The 24885-nt window shown below is 45.8% G+C and overlaps 1 protein-coding gene across 2 annotated transcripts in view; it reads left to right on the forward strand.

Annotated features, from left to right (window-relative positions):
• LOC144604225 (forkhead box protein J1-B-like) overlaps nucleotides 1-24885 on the forward strand; it is a 26256-nt gene extending 1371 nt beyond the window's left edge. For both annotated transcript variants that reach the window (XM_078418443.1, XM_078418442.1), the window contains one exon: nucleotides 22761-24885. In XM_078418443.1, coding sequence (XP_078274569.1) covers nucleotides 22761-23564 — 804 coding nt within the window. In that variant the 3' untranslated portion in view covers nucleotides 23565-24885. The remainder of the gene's footprint in view (nucleotides 1-22760) is intronic.

Here is a 24885-nt window from a genome sequence, read left to right on the forward strand (position 1 = left end):
CCTCCCACCCACCCTCCCTCCCACCCACCCACCCACCCACCCACACACCCACACACCCACCCTCCCACCCACCCACACGCAGCCGCTCAGTGAATCTCCGACCACAGGCACAACGATCATCAATAACTGTGCAGAACAACCCGTACCTTTTGATAAGATCTCTGTGCACAGATTCCAGTTGGGAAACAAAACCCTCCCCAAAGTGCTGGAGGACACAGAGTGCCTGAGTAACTCAGCGGAGCAGGCAGCATCTCTGGAGAACGTGGATGGGCGGCGTTTCGGGCCGAGACCCTTTTTCTTCTTCATCTGAAGAAAGGACTCGGTCTGAAACTTCACCCATCCATGTTCTCCAGAGGTCGCCTTCAGAAGAAGTGTAAGAAAATAGCTGCAGATGCTGGTACAAACCGAAGGTACTTATTTCACACAATGCTGGAGTAACTCAGCAGGTCAGGCAGCATCTCAGGAGAGAAGGAATGGGCGACGTTTCGGGTCGAGACCCTTCTTCAATCTTTCTCTCCGTCCTTCTCTGCTTCTCTCCCCTGAGATGCTGCCTGACCTGCTGAGTTACTCCAGCATTTTGTGAAGCAAACAGAGATAGTCAGACTGGTCGGAGAACTGGGAAGGGGGAGGGATGGAGACGCAGATATGGAAGGGTAAGGTGTGAAAACGAAACATCAAAGTGGACGTGGATCAAGGAAATGTAGATCATTGTTAGCTAGCCTAGGGGAAGGTGAAAACGAAGCAGACAAAGATAATATTTAATCAGGAACTAGGATAGGGGAGAGAGGGATAGCGCCAAGGCAAGGGTTACTTGAAGTTAGAGATATTTATTCACAAAATGCTGGAGTAACTCAGCAGGTCAGGCAGCATCTCAGGAGAGAAGGAATGGGTGACGTTTCTGGTCGAGACCCTTCTTCAGACTGAGATGCTGCCTGACCTGCCGAGCCACTCCAGCACTCTGTGCACCTTTTGTGCATTAACCAGCATCTGCAGTTCCCTGTCTCTAAAGAACTCAGCTGGTCAGGAAGCGTCTGTGGAGAGAGATGACCACACTACTTACCCGAAACGTCCATTTCCCTCCATAAAAACACTGCCTGACCCGCTGAGTTCCCCCAGCACTTTGTTTCTGACTGGTGTTTCTAGCGTCACCTGGGTGTATTCCAGCCTTGTAAGCCTGTATTTCGGTCCGCTGGCCGCCGCTGCAACAAGTGCTTTGGAAACATGGGTCTGAGGACAGCCCCAGAACCCGATTCACACTTCGCCACCCCCCTTTCAAATCCCAGCTGAGCATATTCAGACGTGACTACACCCCGGCAATTGACCAACAAACGGCTCGGCGCATCAGAAAGGGTGGCAGCGATGCCAAAAGCGTTTAATTGCCACAGGTTGACACTAGACAGTAGGTGCAGGAGGAGGCCATTCGGCCTTTCGAGCCTGTACGCACCGCCATTCAATGTGATCATGGCTGATCATTCTCAATCAGTACCCCGTTCCTGCCTTCTCCCCATACCCCCTGACTCCGCTATCCTTAAGAGCTGAGGCAGAGAATTCCACAGATTCACAACTCTCTGACTGAAAAAGTTTTCCCTCATCTCCGATGAGAGGGGATCTTATCGAAACGTATAAGATTATTAAGGGGTTGGACACGTTAGAGGCAGGAAACGTGTTCCCAATGTTGGGGGAGTCCAGAACCAGGGGCCACAGTTTATGAATAAGGGGTAGGCCATTTAGAACTGAGATGAGGAAAAACTTTTTCGGTCAGAGAGTTGTGAATCTGTAGAATTCTCTGCCTCAGAAGGCAGTGGAGGCCAATTCTCCGAATGCATTCAAGAGAGAGCTGGATAGAGCTCTTAAGGATAGCGGAGTCAGGGGGTATGGGGAGAAGGCAGGAACGGGGTACTGATTGAGAATGATCAGCCATGATCACATTGAATGGCGGTGCTGGCTTGAAGGGCCGAATGGCCTCCTCCTGCACCTATTTTCTATTGTTTATTGATCCCCGGTGGGAAATTCTTCTACAACCCGTGTATATTATACGGCCGGGCGATCTTCACAATTTCGAACATGAAAGTACTGATTTATTGATGTTTTTAAAAAAAATTACAATATATTATCTATAGGACGATATATCGCAGATGCCGGTTTACACCGAAGATGGCCACGAAAATGCTGGAGTAACCCAGCGGGTCAGGCAGCATCTCTGAAGAGAAGGAATGGGCGACGTTTCTGGTGGAGTCTTTGGGTCGGGTTTTTGAGTCTGAACAAGGTGTCCCAGACCCGGAACGTCACCTGTACCTTTCCTCCAGAGATGCTGCCTGACCCGCTGAGTTACTCCGGCAATTTTTGTGCCTTGTCTACAATAGATATTATCTGTTGGTTATTGCATGCTGCGCTGCCGCAGGTGAGCATGTCAATGTTCCAATGCAGGTGAGCATGTCAATGTTCCAATGCAGGTGAGCATGTCAATGTTCCAATGCAGGTGAGCATGTCAATGTTCCAATGCAGGTGAGCATGTCAATGTTCCAATGCAGGTGAGCATGTCAATGTTCCAATGCAGGTGAGCATGTCAATGTTCCAATGCAGGTGAGCATGTCAATGTTCCAATGCAGGTGAGCATGTCATTGTTCCAATGCTAGCTACCTGGGATTTAGAAGGATGAGAGGAGATCTTATCGAACCGTATAAGATTATTGATGATCACATTGAATGGCCTCCTCCTGCACCTATTGTCTATTGTCTATTGGCTCAAAAACAAACAGACTGCTTTAAACAACAGCGTGTAACGCGGCGACGTGTCTTGTGATTTACTGTGAGCGTTTTGTTGGTCAGTTTTCGCGCTGCTTATTTTGACTGGCGGCGAGTGGGAAGGAATCGCGTTTTAAACACACAATTAAAAAAATTAAAAAATTGGCAGCCAGTTCTCAGGGTCAGACAGACGAAGAACAATCTCTGCGGGCAATGAATGAGTGCCAAGACATCATGGCGGTGGTGTTGTGTACATGTGTGTTTGGGCGATGGGTTCATTGGCTGTACCCTCCCCACCACAGCCGGCGGCCTCATGATGATAGAAACATAGAAAATAGGTGCAGGAGTAGGCCATTCGGCCCTTCGAGCCTGTACCGCCATTCAATATGATCATGGCTGATCATCCAGCTCAGTATCCCGTACCTGCCTTCTCTCCATACCCCCTGATCCCTTTAGCCACAAGGGCCACATCTAACTCCCTCTTAAATATAGCCAATGAACTGGCCTCAACTTGATGATGATACTTTATTGTCACATGGGTCATAAGGAACAGGAGTAGAATGAGGCCATTCGGCCCATCTTGTCTTCTCCGCCATTTACTCACGGCTGATCTATCTCTCCCTCCTCACCCCATTCTCCTGCCTTCTCCCTATATCAATACACAATAGACAATAGACAATAGGTGCAGGAGGAGGCCATTCAGCCCTTCGAGCCAGCGCCGCCATTCAACGTGATCTTGGCTGATCATTCTCAATCAGTACCCCATTCCTGCCTTCTCCCCATACCCCCTGACTCCGCTGTCCTTAAGAGCTCTATCCAGCTCTCTCTTGAATGCATTCAGAGAATTGGCCTCCACTGCCTTCTGAGGCAGAGAATTCTACAGATTCACAACTCTCTGACTGAAAAAGTTTTTCTTCATCTCAGTTCTAAATGGCCTACCCCTTATTCTTAATCAGTGGCCCCTGGTTCTTGACTCCCCCAACATTGGGAACATGTTTCCTGCCTCTAAAGTGTCCAACCCCTTAATAATCTTATACGTTTCGATAAGATCCCCTCTCATCCTTCTAAATTCCAGTGTATACAAGCCCAGTCACTCCAGTCTTTCAACATAGGGCGGCACGGTAGCGCAGCGGTAGAGTTGCTGCTTTACAGCGAATGCAGCGCCGGAGACTCAGGTTCGATCCTGACTACGGGTGCTGCACTGTAAGGAGTTTGTACGTTCTCCCCGTGACCTGCGTGGGTTTTCTCCGAGATCTTCGGTTTCCTCCCACACTCCAAAGACGTACAGGTTTGTAGGTTAATTGGCTGGGTAAATGTAAAAATTGTCCCTAGTGGGTGTAGGATAGTGTGAATGTACGGGGATCGCTGGGCGGCACGGACTTGGAGGACCGAAAAGGCCTGTTTCCGGCTGTATATATATGATATGATAAGATGATAACATATGACAGTCCCGCCATTCCGGGAATTAACCTAGTAAACCTACGCTGCACGCCCTCAATAGCAAGTATATCCTTCCTCAAATTTGGAGACCAAAACTGCACATAGTACTCCAGGTGCGGCCTCACTAGGGGCCTGTACAACTGCAGAAGGACCTCTTTGCTCCTATACTCAACTCCTCTTGTTATGAAGGACCTCTGACACCCACACTGATCAAGAATCTAACTATCTCTGCCTTATAAATATCCACTGACTTGGCCTCCACAGCCGTCTGTGGCAAAGAATTCCACAGATTCACTACCCGCTGAATAAAGAAATTTCTCCTCATCTCCTTCTTAGAGGAACGTCCTTTAATTCTGAGGCTGTGACCTCTAGTCCTAGACTCTCCCACTAGTGGAAACTTCCTCTCCACATCCACTCTATCCAAGCCTTTCACTATTCTATACGTTTCAATGAGGTCCCCCCTCATCCTTCTAAACTCCAGCGAGTGCAGGCCCAGTGCCGGCAAACGCTCATCATAGGTTAACCTACTCGTTGCTGGGATCATTCTTGTAAACCTCCTCTGGACCCTCTCCAGAGCCAGCACATCCTTGCTCACAATTTCTACCTCGGTCCAGTGAGATTCTTTCTTTACACAAATGAGCCACCACTTGTTCTGACAAAGTTACAAAATGTTCTTATCCCTTCTTCGTTTCTTCCCCCCCACCCTTAGTTCTAGGCACCCCCCCCCCCCCCCAGGGTCCCCCCTCAGTTTTCTGTCAAGTCAAGTCAAGTCAATTTTATAAGAAAATAACTGCAGATTACAAATCGAAGGTATTTATTCACAAAATGCTGGAGTAACTCAGCAGGTCAGGCAGCATCTCAGGAGAGAAGGAATGGGTGACGTTTCGGGTCGAGGTATTTTGTGAATAAATACCTTCAAGTCAATTTTATTTGTGTAGCACATTTAAAAACAACCCACGTTGACCAAAGTGCTGTACATCAGTTCAGGTACTAAGAACGAACATACAATGGCACACAAACATAACAGCACATACATAAACAGTTCACAGCGCCCCCTCAGATGGGCCTCAAACGCTGGGGAGTAGAAATAGGTTTTGAGCCTGGACTTAAAGGAGTCGATGGAGGGGGCAGTTCTGATGGGGAGAGGGATGCTGTTCCACAGTCTAGGAGCTGCAACTGTCCACCATGACCCGATCATAGCCTGACTCCGACCCCACGGCTTGGAGTTTCCTGCACTCTACCCAAGAGGACGCAAAGTGCTGGAGTAACTCAGCAGGTCAGGCTGCATCTCTGGAGAACATCTCGACTGAAAGGCCGCCTGTCCATGTTCATCAGACACGCTGCCTGACCCACTGAGTTACTCCAGCACTTTGTGTCCCTTTGTGTATTAAACAGCATCGGCAGTTTTTCTTATGTCTCTAATATAATACCCCACTGTTTACAAAATGTAAGCGTAGCTTTATTACTTAAGCAAGCAAGTCATCAAGAGACTGACATAACTCTGCAAACTAAGTCCAGCAGATAGTTACCAATTAGATGGCTACCAATTAGTTTGATGATAACTATATTTGGCAACTGAATATTATCTTTACCAGAAAAATCATGGATGACGCCACCGGTAGGAGGCATCCAATGATGGATAGACACAAAGTGCTGGAGTAACTCAGTGGGTCAGGTAGCATCTCTGGAGAAAAAGGATGGACGAGGTTTCGGGTCTGAAGAAGGGTCCCGGCCTGAAACGTCACCCATCCCTTTCCTCCAGAGATGCTGCCTGACCCACTGAGTTACTCCTGCACGTTGTGTTTATCTTCGGTATAAACCAGAATAGTCATAGTGTCATGTCGTGTGGCACACTACACGCAGCACTTTACACTTATCCACTAAATTTCATGGGTGTTCGTGTTTGCAATTCTGTACCGCTTTACCACATCTCACCTGTGCCGAATTTATGGTCCCGGTCATCAATGTGGAAATTTAGCGATATATTTGGGAAACTGGTCAGGTTTAGGGACAGTTCTCCCCTGCTGTTATCGAGCAACTGAACCATCCTCCCACCAGCAAGAGTGCGGTCCTGACCTCCCATCTATCTCACTGGAGACCTTTGAACTATCTTTAATCGGACTTGATCGGCCTTTATCTTGCACTAAATGTTGTACTCTTTATCTTTTTCTGTACATTGTGGATGGCTTGATTGAAATAATGTACAGTCTTTTCTTTGATGGGACAGAAACTACAAAAGCCTTTCACTGTACCTCGGTACACGTGACAACAAATTTAACTGAACTAAATCATGAAGACCTTGAGCATGATCCCGACAAGACTCCACTGCACACTTCAGCCTGAGAAATAACTGTAGGCATTCTCCTTTCATCTGTCCCTTAACTAAGTTTGTTTTAAGGGGTACGGGGAGAAGGCAGGAACAGGGTACTGATTGTGGATGATCAGCCATGATCACATTGAATGGTGGTGCTGGCTCAAAGGGCTGAATGGCCTACTCCTGCACCTATTGTCTATTGTCTATTGTTTTAATAATGTCTCAGCTCGTTTATCCCATGGGCATCCATTTGGACTTTATCCAATGTCTTTTGAATGTTGATGCACACTGTGTCTTTAGTTTTGAGATACAGCACGGAAACAGGCCCTTCGGCCCACCGGGTCCGCGCCGACCAGCGATCCCCGCACACTAACACTATCCTACACCCACTGGGACAATTTAAAAAAAAAAATTTACCAAGCCAATTGACCTACAAACCTGTACGTCTTTGGAGTGTCTGAGGAAACCGAAGATCTCGGAGAAAACCCACGCAGATCACGGGGAGAACGTACAAACATCATACAGACAGCGCCCGAAGTCGGGATCGAACCCGGGTCTCCAGCGCTGCATTCACTGTAAGGCAGCAACTCTACCGCTGCGCCACCGTGCTGCCACTGTGTCAACCACATGGTTATCATCTTTGGCTTATTTAGTCAAAGTATTGTCAAAATAGGGAATAACAATGCAGTGGTGCAGTGGTAGAGTTGCTGCCTCACAGCGCCAGAGACCCGGGCTTGATCCTGACTATGGAGTTTGCACGTTCTCCCTGAGACCGCGTGGCGTTTCACCTGGTGCTCTGATTCCTCCTACATACCACATGGCTTCTGTAAATTGCCCTTGGTGTGGCCGGATGCAAAAGAAGTCTAACATAGAACCAGTGTATGGGTGTTCGATGGTCGGCGTGGACTCGGGGGGCGAAGGGCCTGTTTCCGGTCATATGTCTAAAACTAAAACCAAGAAGGATATGATGATGGGGTTTGGTGAATGGAGGTGGTACGAGGTTTGTGTGGAGCATAAACACTGCAGATGGGTCTTGACCTGAAACATCACCCATTCTTTCTCTCCAGAGATGCTGCCTGACCCGCTGAGTTGCTCCAGCACTCTGTGCCTATCTTCAGCATTGAAGAATGGACCTGAGTTGTTCTAGTTTGTCTTGTATATTCTATATAACACTTGTGCCTTTTCATGCTAAAATTGCCTTTGGTCAAATTCAGTCTTTGCTCCTGCAACCAGTTGTAATCTTGCTGTATATTCCCTTTACAAATACATTTTGCACATCTTTAGATAGTTCAGATTAATCCCCCACACCACAACCCCCACCACAACCCACCACAACCCCCACCTCCTCCACACTTGTTGAATTGGTCATGTTGCTTATGAGTTATCAAATCTAATCATGACTGGACAAACATCACATAAATATCATAGTATATGTGTTGGCAGATCAGTATCTACCGGCACGCACAGTAATGATGCTTGCGTGGACTGCAAATCACGTGATCATCTCAATTAGCACAGTATCTAGGAGTTAAAAACAGATGTAAATAGTGATGAAAACTGTAAGCTAATCACGCTATTCTAACACGTACGTATTAACTTTTCATGACTCCGTCCTTCCATTCTTAATTATATTTTCTAACACCCTCCAGTCACACAATGGTAACTGAGACTATGGTATGTAACATGATATGGAAGAGGATGCTTCTTATACACCGTGGAAGCCTGTTCACTCAGAACGAACTTGCAGTTGATGATGAAGGCTTATTTATGATCAATTTTCGCTTGAGGTGAAGGATAAACAAGAGAATTCATGCTTCAAGTCATTAATTTCTTTCTTTCCCCATCCAGAGTATAACATGTCTCTTTTAATTCTGAACCTTCTCATGGCACTGAGGATTCTTACAATGGAAGGGTAGACAACCCATTGTCCATCATCGTTCTTTAGTTGACCCATTTCAAAAAATGCTTTTTCGAATTATTGATTGGTACGGGGTGTCAGGGGTTATGGGGAGAAGGCAGGAGAATGGGGTTAAGAGGGAAAGATTGATCAGCCATGATTGAATGGCGGAGTAGGCCTGATGGGCCGAATGGCCTAATTCTGCTCCTGTCACATGTGAACATGAACTTACGAACAAAGAATGCTTACCAGCTTCTGATAATCCAAATTAGGAACCTCCAGTCAGGGGAATTATGCTATCTTTAGATAAAATTAAAAACTGAAAAAAAGCAAGGTTTATACTTAAATAAGCTTCAACCTAAAGATGTTACACTTAAATCTTAGCTCTATCACTTAATAATGTTTGGACTCAAGAGTGTTTTGTTACTAAGTGTAGCAGTTTGAATTTGACACAGTAATGTAGTCATAGAGTCGTACAGCATGGAAACAGGCCCTTCGGCCCAACTTGCCCACACCGGCCAAAATGCCCCATCTACACTAGTCCCACCTGCCCGCATTTGGCCCAGATCCCTCCAAACCTTTCCTACCCATGTGTACCTGTCCAAATTTCTTTTATTTGATTTAGTTTAGAGATACAGCGCAGAAACAGGCCCTTCGGCCCACCGGGTCTACTCCGACAGGCGATCCCCGCACACTAACACTATCCCACACCCACTAGGGACAATTCTTACATTTACCTAGCCAATTAAGCGACAAACCTGTACGTCTTTGGAGTGTGGGAGGAAACTGAAGATCTCGGAGAAACCCCACACAGGTCACGGGGAGAGCGTACAAACTCCGTACAGACAGCACCTGTAGTCGGGATCGAACCCTGCTCTCCGGCGCTGCATTCGCTGTAAGGCAGCAACTCTATCGCTGCGCCACCGTGACCACCTTGATTTATGTAAAATTTTAATTCTAACATTTTTTAATGATTTCTGTAATATTTTACGCTGATTCTTAATTGGGATGCCCTACCTTTTAACCAAGGGCTGGCTGCTGTGAAGTTATGGAGAAAAAAAGACGGAAAATGCCAATAGGATTCCGCAATTTTTTAAATTTCTGATTTCAGTAGCACTGACAAGCTGCTTACTGATGGGCAGAGATAGCAACACAAAGCTGGAGTAACTCAGCGGGTCAGGCAGCATCTCTGGAGGAAAGGAATAGGTGATCTTTCGGGTCGGAACCCTTCTTCAGACTGAGAGATAGAGAAGGCCAGAACAAAACGGGGCCGGCACCAGAAGACATCAGGAAGGGTGGCCCAAAACCCAAACTGATGCCCAGTTTGGTTTTGAGCAGAAACACTTGGCTCAAACCTCATCCCACCCTCGGTCCAAACGTGGGACAAAGAGCTGAATTCAAGGAGGAGAGAAGGGAGGGAATGGATGTCTTGGATATCAAGCCAGCATTTGACTGAGTGTGACATCAATTTGCCCTGGTAATACTAAAATGTAATGGAAGTCAAGGGAAACAAGTCAACCACTGTGGCACGGTGGCGCAGCGGTAGAGTTGCTGCCTTACAGCGCTAGAGACCCGGGTTCGATCCTGAGTATGGGAGCTGTCTGTACGGAGTTTGCACGTTCTCCCCGTGACCTGCGTGGGTTTTCTCCGGGTGCTCTGATTTCCTCCCGCACTCCAGAGACGTGCAGGTTTGTAGGTTAATCGGCTTGGTATAAGTGTAAATTGTCCCTAGTGTGTAGGACGGTGTTAAGTGTGCGGGAATTGCTGGTCGGCACGGACACAGTGGGCCGAAGGGCCAGTTTCCACGCTGTATCTATAAACTAAAAAATAACTGAACTAGACTGGAGTTAGACATCTTCTGAAGGGAAATTATCGTGGTTATTGGAGGTGAATTATCTCAGTACTGGGACCTCCTCAGGGCAATGTCCTTGGCCCAACTACCCTCTTCAATTACCTCCCTTCAATCAAAAGACCAGAAGTGGGGACATGCCCCGATGAACGCACAATATTAAATTCTATTCGCAACACATCAGGTCAGTCTGAAGAAGGGTCTCGACCAGAAACGTCACCCATTCCTTTTCTCCAGAGATGCTGCCTGTCCCACTGAGTTACTCCAGCATTTTGTGTCTATCTTCCATTTAAACCAGCATCTGCAGTTCCTTCCTACACATCAGGTAATGAACCCCTGCATTCCCTGTCTGACCATCCCTCCCCCACCCAAGTCGCACCAGCTTCTCGTTCTCACCTAGCGAACGGCTAACAATGGCCTGTTTCCTTTATCGTAGTTGCTTTTTTGCATTTCTTTCATTCATCTGTTCTGTATCTCTCTACATCACCGTCTATAACCTCTCATTTCCCTTTCCCCTGACTCGAGTCTGAAGAAGGGGTCTCGAACCAAAACGTCACCCATTCCTTCTCTCCAGAAATGTTGCCTGTCCCGCTGAGTTACCCCAGCATTTTGTGTCTAACATCAGGAAATGAAGCAGCTTCTGTTAGCGTGCTGCGAGACTGGGCAACGTTCAGGCGTAGGCTGGTAACGGGCAAATACCATTTACACTGTCCCCATGCCAGAAGATGACCCACTTCAACAACGAGAAAAATGGGAAATGCTGCAAACACTCAGCATGTCAGGCAGCATCTGTGGGAAGGTGCATAATTAATGTTTCAGGTCATGGAGCCTTCATCAGAACTGGGAAAGAGCCACGCTAACTGACAATGCCCTTCTGTTCACAATGTCATTTCCTCCAGGGATTACTTGGGAGATTTTTTTTTAGTTTAGTTTAGAGATACAGGGCAGAGACAGGCCCATTGGCCCACCCGGGTCCGCGCCGACCAGCGATCCCCTCCCATTTACACTATCCCACACACCCACTGGGGACCATTTTTACATTTACCAAGCCAATTTACCTACATACCTATACGTCTTTGGAGTGTGGGAGGAAACCGAACGAAGATCTCGGAGAAAACCCACGCAGGTCACGGGGAGAAGGTACAAACTCCGTACAGACAGCACCCATAGTCGGGATCGAAGCCGGGCCTCCGGCGCTGCAAGCGCTGTAAGGCAACAACTCTACCACTGCACCAGCCCATTAACAGATGACCTATCTATCACTTGCAATGAGTGGACCGTGATGTTTCAGTAATGTTGGGAAGATGGTGATCCAATACATTGAGCAGACCAGTAAAATTGTTATTAAAGTCAGACTAACACTCCAATTATGGGAACATTAGGGAATCAACTTTGAACAAAATCTTTAAATTGTAATTCAGACATATTAATAATCTAATTTGCATAAGAATAATATTAGGATTAAATTAATATTGTTATTTTGCAAATTAATCTATATTTAGGATGAAAGATTTTGAAGTTCATTCTTTAACTTTTTGTAAAATTGATCTATCAGGATGATCTGAATTATATGTATATGTGTGTGTATATATATATATATATTATATATGTGTGTGTGTGTGTGTGTGTGTGTGTATATATATATATTTGTGGGTGTGTATTAGATGATTAATATGCCTGAATTACAACTTAAAGGTTTTGTTCAAAGTTTATTCCCTAATTTTCCCATAATTGGTGTGTTTGTCTGACTTCAATGACAAGTTTATTTGCCTGTTCAATGTATTGGATCACCGTCACATATATATTTCTATTTTTAAAATATTATATTATATTAAAATATTATATTTCTATTATAAGAATATTTCTATTATACACACACACACACACACACACACACACACACACACACACACACACACACACACACACACACACACACACACACACACACACGCGTTTTCATATTTCTATGTAAAAATATTTCGATTGCACACACACACCCCTGTGTGTGTGTATAATAGAAATATTTTTATTTAGAAATATGAAAAGATGGCCAAATCAAAGGAAGCTGTCTATTGTCCCATTTTATTAATTTAAATTTCCATGCAAGACATTTATTCTGTTACAAAGAAATTGTACTGCTCTTTGGCCTTGCTACCATGAAGTTATTCTTCCTTTATTATCTAACTTCATTCATCTATTTCCCCATTCCTTTTTCATTGATATATTTATCTTCCTTTTAGATATACTTTGCCCACTCCTCTTTCTGGCAACTGATTGCACAATCTCATTATCTGGAAACATGCATCCCGTACTGCATTTATTTTTATTGTATTTTAGTTTAGTTTAGTGTCTAATGCACTGGAATCGCCTAAGAGCTTTTTTGTTGCGTGCTACCCAGTCAGCAGAAGACTATACATGATTACAATCAAGTCGCCCGCAGTATACAGATACAGGATAAAGGGAATAACGCCTGGTGCAAGGGAAATTCCAAGAAACTCTGATTAAAGAATAGTCTGAGGATCTCCAATGAGGTCGATGGTAGGTCAGGTCCAATCTCTAGTTGGTGATGGGATAGTTTTGATTTTGTGGAGAATTGCAGGAAGAAAGTGAATCCATTTTTTATTCCCTTCAATTGGTTTGCTCCAAATGGAAATATCTGCTTACTGTTCACTGTTCTTAGATAATTGTGAAGACGTTCATAAAGAAACTTGTGAATCATTTAGAAACAGTCTTCTCAGTCTTTCATTTTTCCCTCATTTATTTCTTCCACAATATAACCACCCAGTCCTTCTGCAATGAATGTAACATTTATTCAATAAGGAATCCAGTTTAAAATAAGTATGTTAAAATAAAAAAGAATTTTGTAAAAACATTTTTGGAATTAATAGATGGGGTGGAACAATGGCGCAGCGATAGAGTTGCTGCCTCACAGCCCCAGAGACCCGGGTTCAATCCTGACTACAGGTACTGTCTGTATGGAGTTTGCACGTTCTCCCTGTGACCGTGTGGGTTTTCTCTGGGTGCTCCGGTTTCCTCCCACACTCCAAAGACGTACAGGTGTGCAGGTTAATTGGCTTCAGTATGAATTGTAAGTTGTTCCTTGTGTGTAGCTTAGTGCTGGTGGACAGGTTGATCGCTGGTCGGCATGGACTCAGTGGGCTGAAGGGCCTGTTTCCACACTATACCTAAAGGCTAGTGATGGTGAAAATGTGGAGCAGTACACCAGAGGAGGTGGGTAGAAGAGAAAATAATGGCAGATTTTATAAACCACTCAGGAGTCCAGAATGTAGACTCAAGGAAATGCAGATGCTGGGTTTCCGAAAAAAGACACAAAGTGCTGGAGTAACTCAGCAGTCAGGCAGCATCCCCGAGATCAGACAGCTCATGCTGATTGAAACACTGAGTCACTTCAGCACTTTGCGTCTTGGTTCAAGAGTCAAGAATGTTTAATTGCCATATCTACCAACAATGGAACAATGAAAATCATATTTACAGCATCATAACAGGTCGGTAACACAAAACACACGTGCAATATACAATAAACAAGATTCAATAAATTAATAACCTCAATACTCAATTCAATTCAATTCGCCTAGTGCAAAAAGCCACCTGAAGTCCTTAGTGTTGCCAACGACAGTCCACAGTTTGCGGGTCAGTGTTGTGTCGTGTCCAAGACCCTGATGGTCGTTGGGAAGAAGCTACTCTTGAACCTGGTGCTGACTGTTTACAGACCTTTTTCCTGATGGTAGGAGTGAAATCAAAAGCATAGCTAGGTTGGTGCGGGTGATCGATGAAGCTGGCTGCCTTTTTGAGGAGCTCCCCCTGCAGATCCGTTCGAGGGTGGGGAGGTCAGCACGTGTGTGATGGACCGGGCAGTGTCTACCACTCTTTGTAATCTCCTTCATTCCGAGGCATTCGAGTTGCAGACCCAGGCGGTGATGCAAGCAGTCAGTATGCTCTCTGCCGTACACCGGGAGAGGTACATGGGCGTATGCGCCAACATAACTGTTTGTCCTGGTTCTCCTAAAACATCTGAGAAAGTAAAGGCATGCTGGGGCTCTCTGCATGGTTTCACCAACGCGCGGAATTGGTACCGATGAACAAAGTGCTACAGGATTTCAGGATTGCAGGAAGGTTGTTTTGAAGCGATAGGCTGGAAGGGCTGTCGATCCCACCTTCTCCAAAATATTGGAATATCTGTTACTATGTTTTACATGGAAAATAGGTGCAGGAGGAGGCCATTTGGTCCTTCGAGCCAGCACCGCCATTCATTGTGATCATGGCTGATCATCCACAATCACTAACCTGTGCCTGCCTTCTCCCCATATCCCTTGATTCCACTAACCCCTGGAGCTCTATCTAACCCTTACCACTTACCCTTTCCTGACCCTCACCGATAGTCACGCCAAGCCTGTTGATGTGAGTAAATCTCACATAGAGGGAGGATGTCTTTCTGAGGTACTCTCTCAGTTTGGCATCAATATATTTCTCTGTGTTGAAGAATGCCTCGGTAAAAGGAGCTACGAATTCCATTAAAGGGAATCAATGCGAATTTAAAGAAGAAATAATGCTTGACTTTGACTTGTACGCTACTTTTCATTTTCATAAGAAAGGGAAATCATTTCAGAAAGTTGACAGGCGAAAAGAAACCTAGAATGATCCAAATTTCATAAATGTATTGAAGATGGACACAAAGTGCTGGAGTAACTCAGCGGGGTCAGGCAACGTCTCTGGAGATAAAGGATGGGTGACCTTTCAGGTCGGGACCCTTCTTCAGTCTCAAAACACTGACCCAAAGGCTCGAGCAGAAACGTCACCCATCCTTTTTCTCCAGAGATGCTGCCTGACCCACCGAATGACTCCTGCACTTTGTGTCTTATATCTTCGGTGTAAACCAGCATCTGCAGTTCCTCTTCTACACACTTCATGGATGTGTTGATGAAGCAATGACGGTCACCAGCTCTACAACTCACTGACCCGGTTGTGGCCAACAGAGTGCCAGATCAACAGGGAAAGTCTGAAGTCCTTATACTGAAGCTCGGCTACTGTGGTAGTGTTGTGTGTTGAGAATCATAGTGACAGGAAGCAGCCATTTTGCCGCCCATTGGTATGACTTTAACAGAATTCCCGGGAATAATTCCCTTGGGAATGACCGAGTATCCACCAGAGATTTCTCTGCCTCAGAAGGCAGTGGAGGCCAATTCTCTGAATGCATTCAAGAGAGAGCTAGATAGAGCTCTTAAGGATAGCGGAGTCAGGGGGTATGGGGAGAAGGCAGGAACGGGGTACTGATTGAGAATGATCAGCCATGATCACATTGAATGGCGGTGCTGGCTCGAAGGGGCGAATGGCCTACTTCTGCACCTATTGTCTATTGTCTATTTCGTCAGGGATTTGGTGATCCTTGGTGATCTCACTGAAGCGTTCAAAATCGTCACAGATTTTGACAGGGTGGATAAGGACTGATATTTCTCCCACCCGGGTTTTCGAGAACCAGGGGTTTAAAGTCTGCAAATGTTTATATAAAAAGGGGGTGCAGTGGTAGAGTTGCTGCCTTACAGCGCCATAGACCCAGATCCGATCCTGATTACGGGTGCTGTCTGTGCGGAGTCTGCATGTTCACCCTGTGACTACCTGGGTTTTCTCCGGGTGCCCCGGTCTCCTGCCACATACCAAAGACTTAGCGACTAGTAGGTTAATTGGCCTTGGTAAAATTGTAAATTGTCACTAGTGTGTTGGGTAGTGCTGGTGCACGGGGTGATCACTGGTCGGCATGGACTCGGTGGGCCGAAGGGCCTGTGTCTGTGCAGAATCTCTAAAGGGTCGCAGGGTTATAATAAGGGGTCGAGTGTTCAGCACAGGTGAGAATGAGTTTTTTTCTCCAGAGAGAGTTGATTCCCAGGAGGGACATGAAGGTTAAGCAGATGATGGAGGTTTACGGATATTTTTTACTTTAAGGGATTCAAGAGATATGGGGTTAATGCAGGAATGAGTTGGAAGATCAGCCATGATCTTGTGTAAAGATGGTAGACCAGACATGAGGGGCCAAATGGCCGACTCCCACTCCTACTTCTCCAACTTGATCCAGAGCATGCTGTCCATTTCTCAGTGGCATTGACTGATCTCCTATGGGAGAATATACCAGGCTCCAGTCTCTTTACTCTTGAGGAGAGCTGCCGGTAATCATGCCATTTAGGTGTAGGGCAGACAACCATCCAGTCTGAAGAAGGGTCTCGACCCGAAACAATACCCTTTCTCCAGAGATGCCGCCTGTCCCGCTAAGTTACTCCAGCAGTTTGTGTCTATCGTCGGTTTAAACCAGCACTTGCAGTTCCTTCCTACACGTCTCAGGGATCAGCCTGTTTCTATCCAATGATCTGCCTACCAGGGAACCCCCCCTCGCCACAGGTCTTCTGTTGCAGGCTGTGCTTTGTCCAGCATCCTCTTAACTCCCATTCTTTGTTCCTCGCTCCCCCCTGCAATCAGTCTGATGGAGGGTCCCGTCACCTATCCATGTTCTCCAGAGATGCTGCTTGACCCGCTGAGTTACTCCAGGATTTTGAGTCTATCTTCAGTGTGTCTGTCTTCATCTCAGCTATCCACTCGCTCATTAGACCTGCTCGCTGTAACTGCTTATCAAAAGTCTTAAGTGTAAATATCTTTCATCTTTTACGACTCTCAATGTTACCACCAGCAAGTTGGCGTTAATTAGCAAGGTAAACATGCACGGAGCTCTTGGGTACAAAATCGCTTCGAGGCATAACAGTCTCCACTCAGTTTTCAAGTCTTTAAACCAGAGAAAGGCACAAAGAAAACACCTCTAGCCCCAGGCTCCAGCACCAGCCCATGTGAGTTAAATCCCTTAATATCCACAAATGTAGCATTCTCTGTCTTAAATATTTTGTTCAGTGTTCTCCCCACGAACATTAACCAGAGTTCATGCCCTGAAGACAGACGTAAAGTGCTGGAGTAACTCAGTGGGTCAGGCAGCATCTCCTGAAAAAAATGAACAGCTGAAGTTTAGTCTAGTTTACGTTTGGAGATACAGGGTCAAGTCAAGTCAAATCAAGTTTATTTGTCACATGCACATACACGATGCGCAGTGAAATGAAAGTGGCAATGCCTGCGGGTTGTGCACAAAAAAGAATTGCAGTTACAGCATATAAATAAAGTTAATAAGTTACTATAGTGTAGACAAAAATTTAGTCTCTGGAGTTATAAAAGTTGACAGTCCTGATGGCCTGTAGGAAGAAACTCCGTCTCATCCTCTCCGTTTTCACAGCGTGACAGCGGAGGCTTTTGCCTGACCGTAGCAGCTGGAACAGTCCGTTACTGGGGTGGTAGGGGTCCCTCATAATCTTGCTTGCTCCCGATCGGGTGGAAACGGGCCTTTCAGCTCAACGAGTCCACGCCGACCAGCGATCACCCCGTACACTGGTTCTATCCAACACACTCGGGACAATTTACAGAGGCCAATTAATCTATAAAATCTGCATGTCTTTGGAATGTGGCAGGAAACCAGAGGACCCAGAGAAAACCCACGCTTTCACGGGGAGAACATGGAAACTCCACACAGGCAGCACCCGTAGTCTGCATCGAACCTGGGTCTCTGGTGCTGTGAGGCAGCAACTCTACCGCTGCGCCACCGTGCCGCCTCTAAGTAACGTAGCAGAGAGCTAACATTAATTTTAAAACAAAGCACAATGTAAACGTATCAAACACCTATGATCTATTGTTAGCTTATATAAACAATATCAGAACATTAACTTTGATTTCCTTCCTCTGGTTTCACAAGGTCAGCCTGAGCTCCTTTGCTTTTTTCCTGCTCCTTTAAGATGCCCATTAAAAAAAATTGCTTTGTCCATTTGTCCCAAAAGCTTCTTTCGATGCTGGGCGTCAACTTAAGTTTGAACGCACACCTGTAAAGGGCCTTCGGCATGCATACAATGTTAAAAAAAATACTGGAGATATGCTGCACATTTGAAATGAAAACAGGAGGTATTGGACATGGCAGGTCAGACCCAATATGTGCGAGAGAAAAAGATAGAAGAATGGGGAAGAGGAAAGTGTAATTAGAATAAAAAATAGAGCGCTGGAGTAATTCAATGCATCAGGCAACATCAATGGAGAAGCTGGATAGGTGACGTTTCGGATCGGGACTTTTCCACAGACTGATTATGGTGTTGTGGGGGGGGGGGGGGGGGGTTGGGGGGGGGGGTGGGGGGGGAAATGCTGGAAAAGACGTAGGGGGCAGGACAAAGCCTGGCAAGTAATAGGTGGATACAGGTGAGGCGGGGTTGATGGGCAGATGGCTGGACAAAGACCAGAGATGGAAAGACAGAAGCTGGAGACAAAAGGGTTGAAGAGTTGCAAATTGTGAAACCAGAGGCAGGAATGGGGGGGGGGGGGGGAAGGGCCCCTCCTCTCCTCTCCTCTCTCCCGCCTTCTCTGCCCCCCATCACTGAAGAAGGGCCCCGACCCAAAACGTCACCTTTTCATATTCTCCAGAGATGCTGCCTGACCCGCCTTGTTACTCCGGCACTTTGTGTCTTTTTTATTTTTGTAAGCCAGCATCTGAGTTCCTTGACCCAACGTTAATTAAATAGGTCTTTCACATTTATTGTCAAGGACGGCACGGTGGCGCAGCGGTAGAGTTGCTGCCTAGCAGTGCCAGAGACCCGGGTTCGATCCCGATCACGGGTGCTGTCCGTACGGAGTTTCCACGTTCTCCCCGTGACCGCGTGGGTTAGGAAGAGGGGATGTTCAACGAGATCTGGGTGTCCTAGTGCATCAGTCACTGAAAGGAAGCGAGGAGTTGAGTATAGGAGCAAAGAGGTCCTTCTACAGTTGTACCGGGCCCTGGTGAGACCGCACCTGGAGTACTGTGTGCAGTTTTGGTCTCCAAATTTGAGGAAGGATATTCTTGCTATTGAGGGCGTGCAGCATAGGTTTACTAGGTTAATTCCCGGAATGGCGGGACTGTCGTATGTTGAAAGGCTGGAGCAATTAGGCTTGTATACACTGGAATTTAGAAGGATGAGGGGGGATCTTATTGAAACATATAAGATAATTAGGGGATTGGACACATTAGAGGCAGGAAACATGTTCCCAATGTTGGGGGAGTCCAGAACAAGGGGCCACAGTTTAAGAATAAGGGGTAGGCCATTTAGAACGGAGATGAGGAAGAACTTTTTCAGTCAGAGAGTGGTGAAGGTGTGGAATTCTTTGCCTCAGAAGGCAGTGGAGGCCAGTTCGTTGGATGCTTTCAAGAGAGAGCTGGATAGAGCTCTTAAGGATAGCGGAGTGAGGGGGTATGGGGAGAAGGCAGGAACGGGGTACTGATTGAGAGTGATCAGCCATGATCGCATTGAATGGCGGTGCTGGCTCGAAGGGCTGAATGGCCTACTCCTGCACCTATTGTCTATTGTCTATTGTCTATCTTCGGTTTCCACCCACACTCCAAAGACGTAGAGGTTTGTAGGTTAATTGGCTCAGTATAAATGCAAAATTGTCCCTAGTGCGTGCAGGGCAATGTTAATGTGTGGGGATCGCTGGTCGGTAGGGACTCGGTGGGCTACAGGGCCCATTAGATATGAAGCCGATCTGGTCCTTCAGGCAGTAGGTTGCAGAGCAGCCTAATGGTGAGAGCAGGAGCTGAACCAGAGGGCAGGTGAGTTTGTTCATATCTGATCTCCATTGCTGTCCACATCTTTACAGTGTGTCACTGTGGAACAATGGAACTCACAGATACATGCGATGCAGCTTGCTGGTGTTTCACTCAGGAACTGACAGCTAGCTGTGAATGTTTTCTCATCGGTCCAGGAGGTCGAATGGGTGTTGGTTGGATTGTTCATGGGTTAGGCACTCGATAATTTAATTTCATGTTTGTGCAATCTTACATAGTGTGCAGTGCAAAACCTGGTCACTTAACTTTCATTATTATTATATTGCTCATGACACTTCCAATGCCTTGCAACTGCATCTTTTGACTGGGGGCAGACCAATCTCCCTCCGGGACTGATAAACGTGTATCGTATCGCGTTGTATGGAGTATTTCTGCGTCAACTGTGGTTAGCGTAATTGGATCACGACAGAGATCTTACGGAGATCACACGCTGTTTTGTTTGGGAAGGAACTGCAGATGCTGGTTTCAAACTGAAGATAGACACAAAGTGCTGGAGTAACTCAGCGGGACAGGCAGCACCTCTGGAGAGAAGGAATGGGTGGCGTAAGAAGGGTCTTCCTGAAGAAGGGTCTCGACCTGAAACGTCACCTATTCCCTCTCTCCAGAGATGCTGCCTGTCCCGCTGAGTTACTCCAGCATTTTGTGTCTATCTTTGGTTTGGCCATTCTTATGTTGAGAAAAAAAGTTGATCATGCATAGTGATAGTAGGTTAACCGCAAAGAGAAGGCAGGGTGGCCCAATGGTGCGGTGTTAGAGTCGCTGCCTTGCAGCGCCAGAGACCAGGGTTTGAGGGTGACAATGGGTGTTCTCCCTGTGACCACGTGGGTTTTCTCCGGGTGCTCTGGTTACCTCCCACACTCCAAAGACGTACAGGTTTGCAGGCTTCGGTAAACTTGTCCCTCGTGTGTAGGATAGTGATAGTGTACGGGGTGATCGCTGGTCGGCGCGGACTCGCTGGGCCGGACGGCGTGTTTCCCTGCTGTATCTCTAAAGAACTATAAAACAAGATGGCGACGAAAATTTGTACAATGGTATATTCCAGAAAGAAACCAAGGAATAGAAGTGTGTAGAAAGGAAGAGCGGATTCTGGTTTGCACTGAAGATAGACACAGAGTGCTAGAGTAACTCAGTGAGTTAAATAAACACATCAGAATTGAAGTGTTTACTTTTCGGAGATTTGAGGAAGGACATTCTTGCTATTGAGGGAGTGCAGCCTAGGTTCACGGGGTTAACTCCCGGGATGGCGGGACTGTCATATGTTGAAAGAATGGAGCGATGGGCTTGGATACACTGGAATTTAGAAGGATGAGAGGGGATCTTATAAAAACACATAAGATTATTAAGGGATTGGACACGCTAGAGGCAGGAAACATGTTCCCGGTGTTGGGGGAGTCCAGAACCAGGGGCCACAGTTTAAGAATAATGGGTAGGCCATTTAAAACGGAGATGAGGAAAAACTTTTTCACCCAGCGAGTTGTGAATCTGTGGAATTCTCTGCCTCAGAAGGCAGTGGAGGCCAATACCCTGGATGCTTTCAAGAGAGAGTTAGGTAGAGCTCTTAAAGATAGCGGAGTCAAGGGATATGGGGAGAAGGCAGGAACGGGGTACTGATTGTGGATGATCAGCCATGATCACAGTGAATGGTGGTGCTGGCTTGAAGGGCCGAATGGCCTCCTCCTGCACCTATTGTCTATTGTCTATGAAACCGAAGCGATGAATAGATGGGGATTGGAATATCGGGGTCACATGTAGATAACGGATTAGAACCACCTTCTGCACTTGGGGCTTTGTTAAACAGGGACATCAAAAGCAAGGATCGAGTGATCCAAAACATGGACACTGTTAGAAAACTGTCCACTACTGAATCTCATCATGAAAGGAGGATTGTGTCTAGAAAGGTCAAAGCCAAGGAAAGGAGGGACCATTAACAATGGAGTATTGTTTCCACTGTTCTGGGAATCTGGGAGAAAGAGGTGCAACTTACAAATTATTCCCAGAAAATGGCACAACAAGGCAAGGAGGAATTTGTTTGGAACATTTGACTGGAACATGGAATGCTTTTTCAGTTTGGAGTTGTTGAGGCATTTTTGTAAATGGAAAAAATAAATAACTATTGAAGCATTGAAAGGTGCAACGATATAAATTAGATAGGATTGCCGTTGCTAAAAGATACTGATCCAGTCGACCTCATGAGTGCTTTAGATGTCTAACTTCGGCTCGGATTTGACAGAATATTTAAGATTGCAAAATTATGAAACGGAATACTGGAAATAAAAAAGAAAATGAAAATGTGTATAAAATCATGAGAGGAATGAATAAATAGGGTGGATGCAAAGAGTCCCTTGCCCTGAATTGGGGAATCAAGAACCGGAAGACATGGGTTTAAGGTGAAGGGGGCAAAGATTTAATAGGAATCTGAGGGGTAACCTTTTCACACAAAGGGTGGCGGGTTGATGGAACAAGCTGCCAGAGGAGGTAGTCGAGGCTGGGACTATCGCAACGTTTAGGAAATAATTAGACAGGTCCATGGATAGGACAGGTTTGGAGGGATATGGGCCAAACGCAGGCGGGTGGGGACAAGTGTAGCTGGGACATTTTGGTCGGTGTGGGCGCGTTGGGCTGAAGGGCCTGTTCCCAAGCTGTTCGACTCTTTGACTGTGACTCTAAGTATAGCTTTTAATTTTAATGTACCTCACTCAGTGCATCTTGGGCATTGCTTTTTAAAATCCATTTAAAAATGACTGTGGTTTCTTTCACACGTGTATACGTTTTGCGAGTTTTGTGGCATTCATGTCCTTTTCTTTTCTCCATCTCTTTGGTATTTGCAGAATTCCATTCGTCACAACCTCTCCTTGAATAAATGTTTCATGAAAGTGCCAAGGCAGAAGGACGAGCCGGGGAAAGGAGGCTTCTGGCAGATCGACCCGCAGTACGCGGACATGTTTGTCAATGGCGTGTTTAAAAGGAGACGGATGCCTGCCACTCATTTCAGCACCATGAAGCAAAGCAAGCTGCCCCCTGTATCAGCAAGTGAAGCCTCGCTCAACCCATCGACTCAGACCTTCCTGGCCTATTCCGGGCCCGACCATCCATCCGCGCGGTACCTGGAAAATCCTCACGGCAGTCCGATTTTCAACTCCCTTGACAGCCAGCGAACTGCAAGCAAACGCAAACAAGCCTTGCCAAAGCGAACCATGAAGATGGCCAGAACTGCTAAGTCCCCTCTGCTGGCTCACGACGAAAGGGAAGCGGAGTCCCTCAAGGGAGACTTTGACTGGGCGTCAGTCTTTGACGACGTGTTTAACGTGAACGGGAGTAACTTTGAGGACTTAGACATCAACGCTGCATTGAACTCACTGGGGACAGAGCTGGACCTTACTGTCCAAGGAAGGCACATCAGCCCACAGTCCAAATGGTGCTCCATGGGCATGGACCAAGTTCTCGCGGAAACCACCAGCCAAACCTCGCAGTTTGAAGATTTCACTTTTTTCTCTGACCCTCAAAGACATCCGTGGGAGGAGATGAAAGAGGAGTTCCAAGTGACCCCTTTGAACGTAGATCAAGGCTTCAACTTCTATGAAGGGTTCTTCAATGAGATACATCAATGGGAAAGAGGAGACACCTTTCTGTGACCAGACTAATATTGATCAATCTTGAACCATTTGCTACATTAGCATTAATGCCTTGATTATTGGATATGTACAGCTTATATGAAGTTCCTTTATACTGTTGAAAAATTACCTTTGTTATTTTGTATTGTTCATCATTTTTACACTGGAATACCATTTAATAGAGATTCCTGTCATGGTTAAGAGAAAACAGTCTGAAATTCTTAATAGTTTTAAGATCATACCGTCTGATCACATACCAGATTGTACTGCTACAGGTGCAGAGTGCTGCGATATTTTTGAAGAGATGTGCTGTCAAAGCTATTTGTCATTTCAGATTCTTTATCTTTTTTTTTTGTTCAAAACCGAAAATTGCTCAACCGCACTTGACACTTTGGAGAACCGTGTTGCTGAACTGGAAAGGTGAAGCCAATAGTCAAGTCAAGCAAGCTTGCGTTAAACGGAACTGTGATAATACCACATACAGTCAATTCGGAGGAAGCTAATCGTTTTCCAAAATGGTTTCTTTGAGCGTTTCACCACTATTCTTGCTACTTGATCCAATTATTCCACTACGACCAATATTGCACTTAAAAAAAGAACTTTACTCCTCAAAAAAAGGATTATCTCAACGGTACTGCATTTTCAACTAATTTTCATTTTTTTAGAAGTTTGCTGGTGCAGTTGAATGCCTTATGGACTTGAATTAGAAATACAGGGCTTAACGTGAGGTCATTTCAAGTTATTTTATTTTAAAACTTTTTCTTGACTTGACTATTGAATGAGTGAATGTTAGATGTGGTTCTATGACTTCACAGAATCAACACCCAGACTTGTAGGATGCAAGGCATTGGTCTGACCGTATATTTTTCCACACAGAACTTATTTTACTCAGATGTACTAGTGTTATAAATGTAGTTTTGTGGAATTGATTTGGTGACTAACCTGAGCGGAGATTCTCGAGCGGAGAGAGGACATGGGTAAGATTTGATGCGACTGTATTTGGAACTGCCCTAAATCATGACAAACTCGAGGTGGAACTGACTGACACTAAAAAGAGCAAATGTCACTTGCTAAAATGAAGCAAGCATCTTGAGCTGGATTTTATATATATATATATATATATATATATGTGTATATATTTTAAAAAACCACGCAATCAATTCATCATGATTCTATGCAGAACTCCGTTCCTCATTGTCTTGGGACTGCTGCCTTGGCAATGAAGTAATGGAGGGTCCCATCCTGTGACTTTTGCAAAGAGCTGCTATGTATTCGGGAAGATGAAGTAGACAACGTCCACTAAACTGTAACTATGCCAATCTCTTTAATTCACTGAATGCAG

Source organism: Rhinoraja longicauda, chromosome 21 (assembly GCF_053455715.1).
Source record: "Rhinoraja longicauda isolate Sanriku21f chromosome 21, sRhiLon1.1, whole genome shotgun sequence".
NCBI lineage: Eukaryota > Metazoa > Chordata > Chondrichthyes > Rajiformes > Arhynchobatidae > Rhinoraja > Rhinoraja longicauda.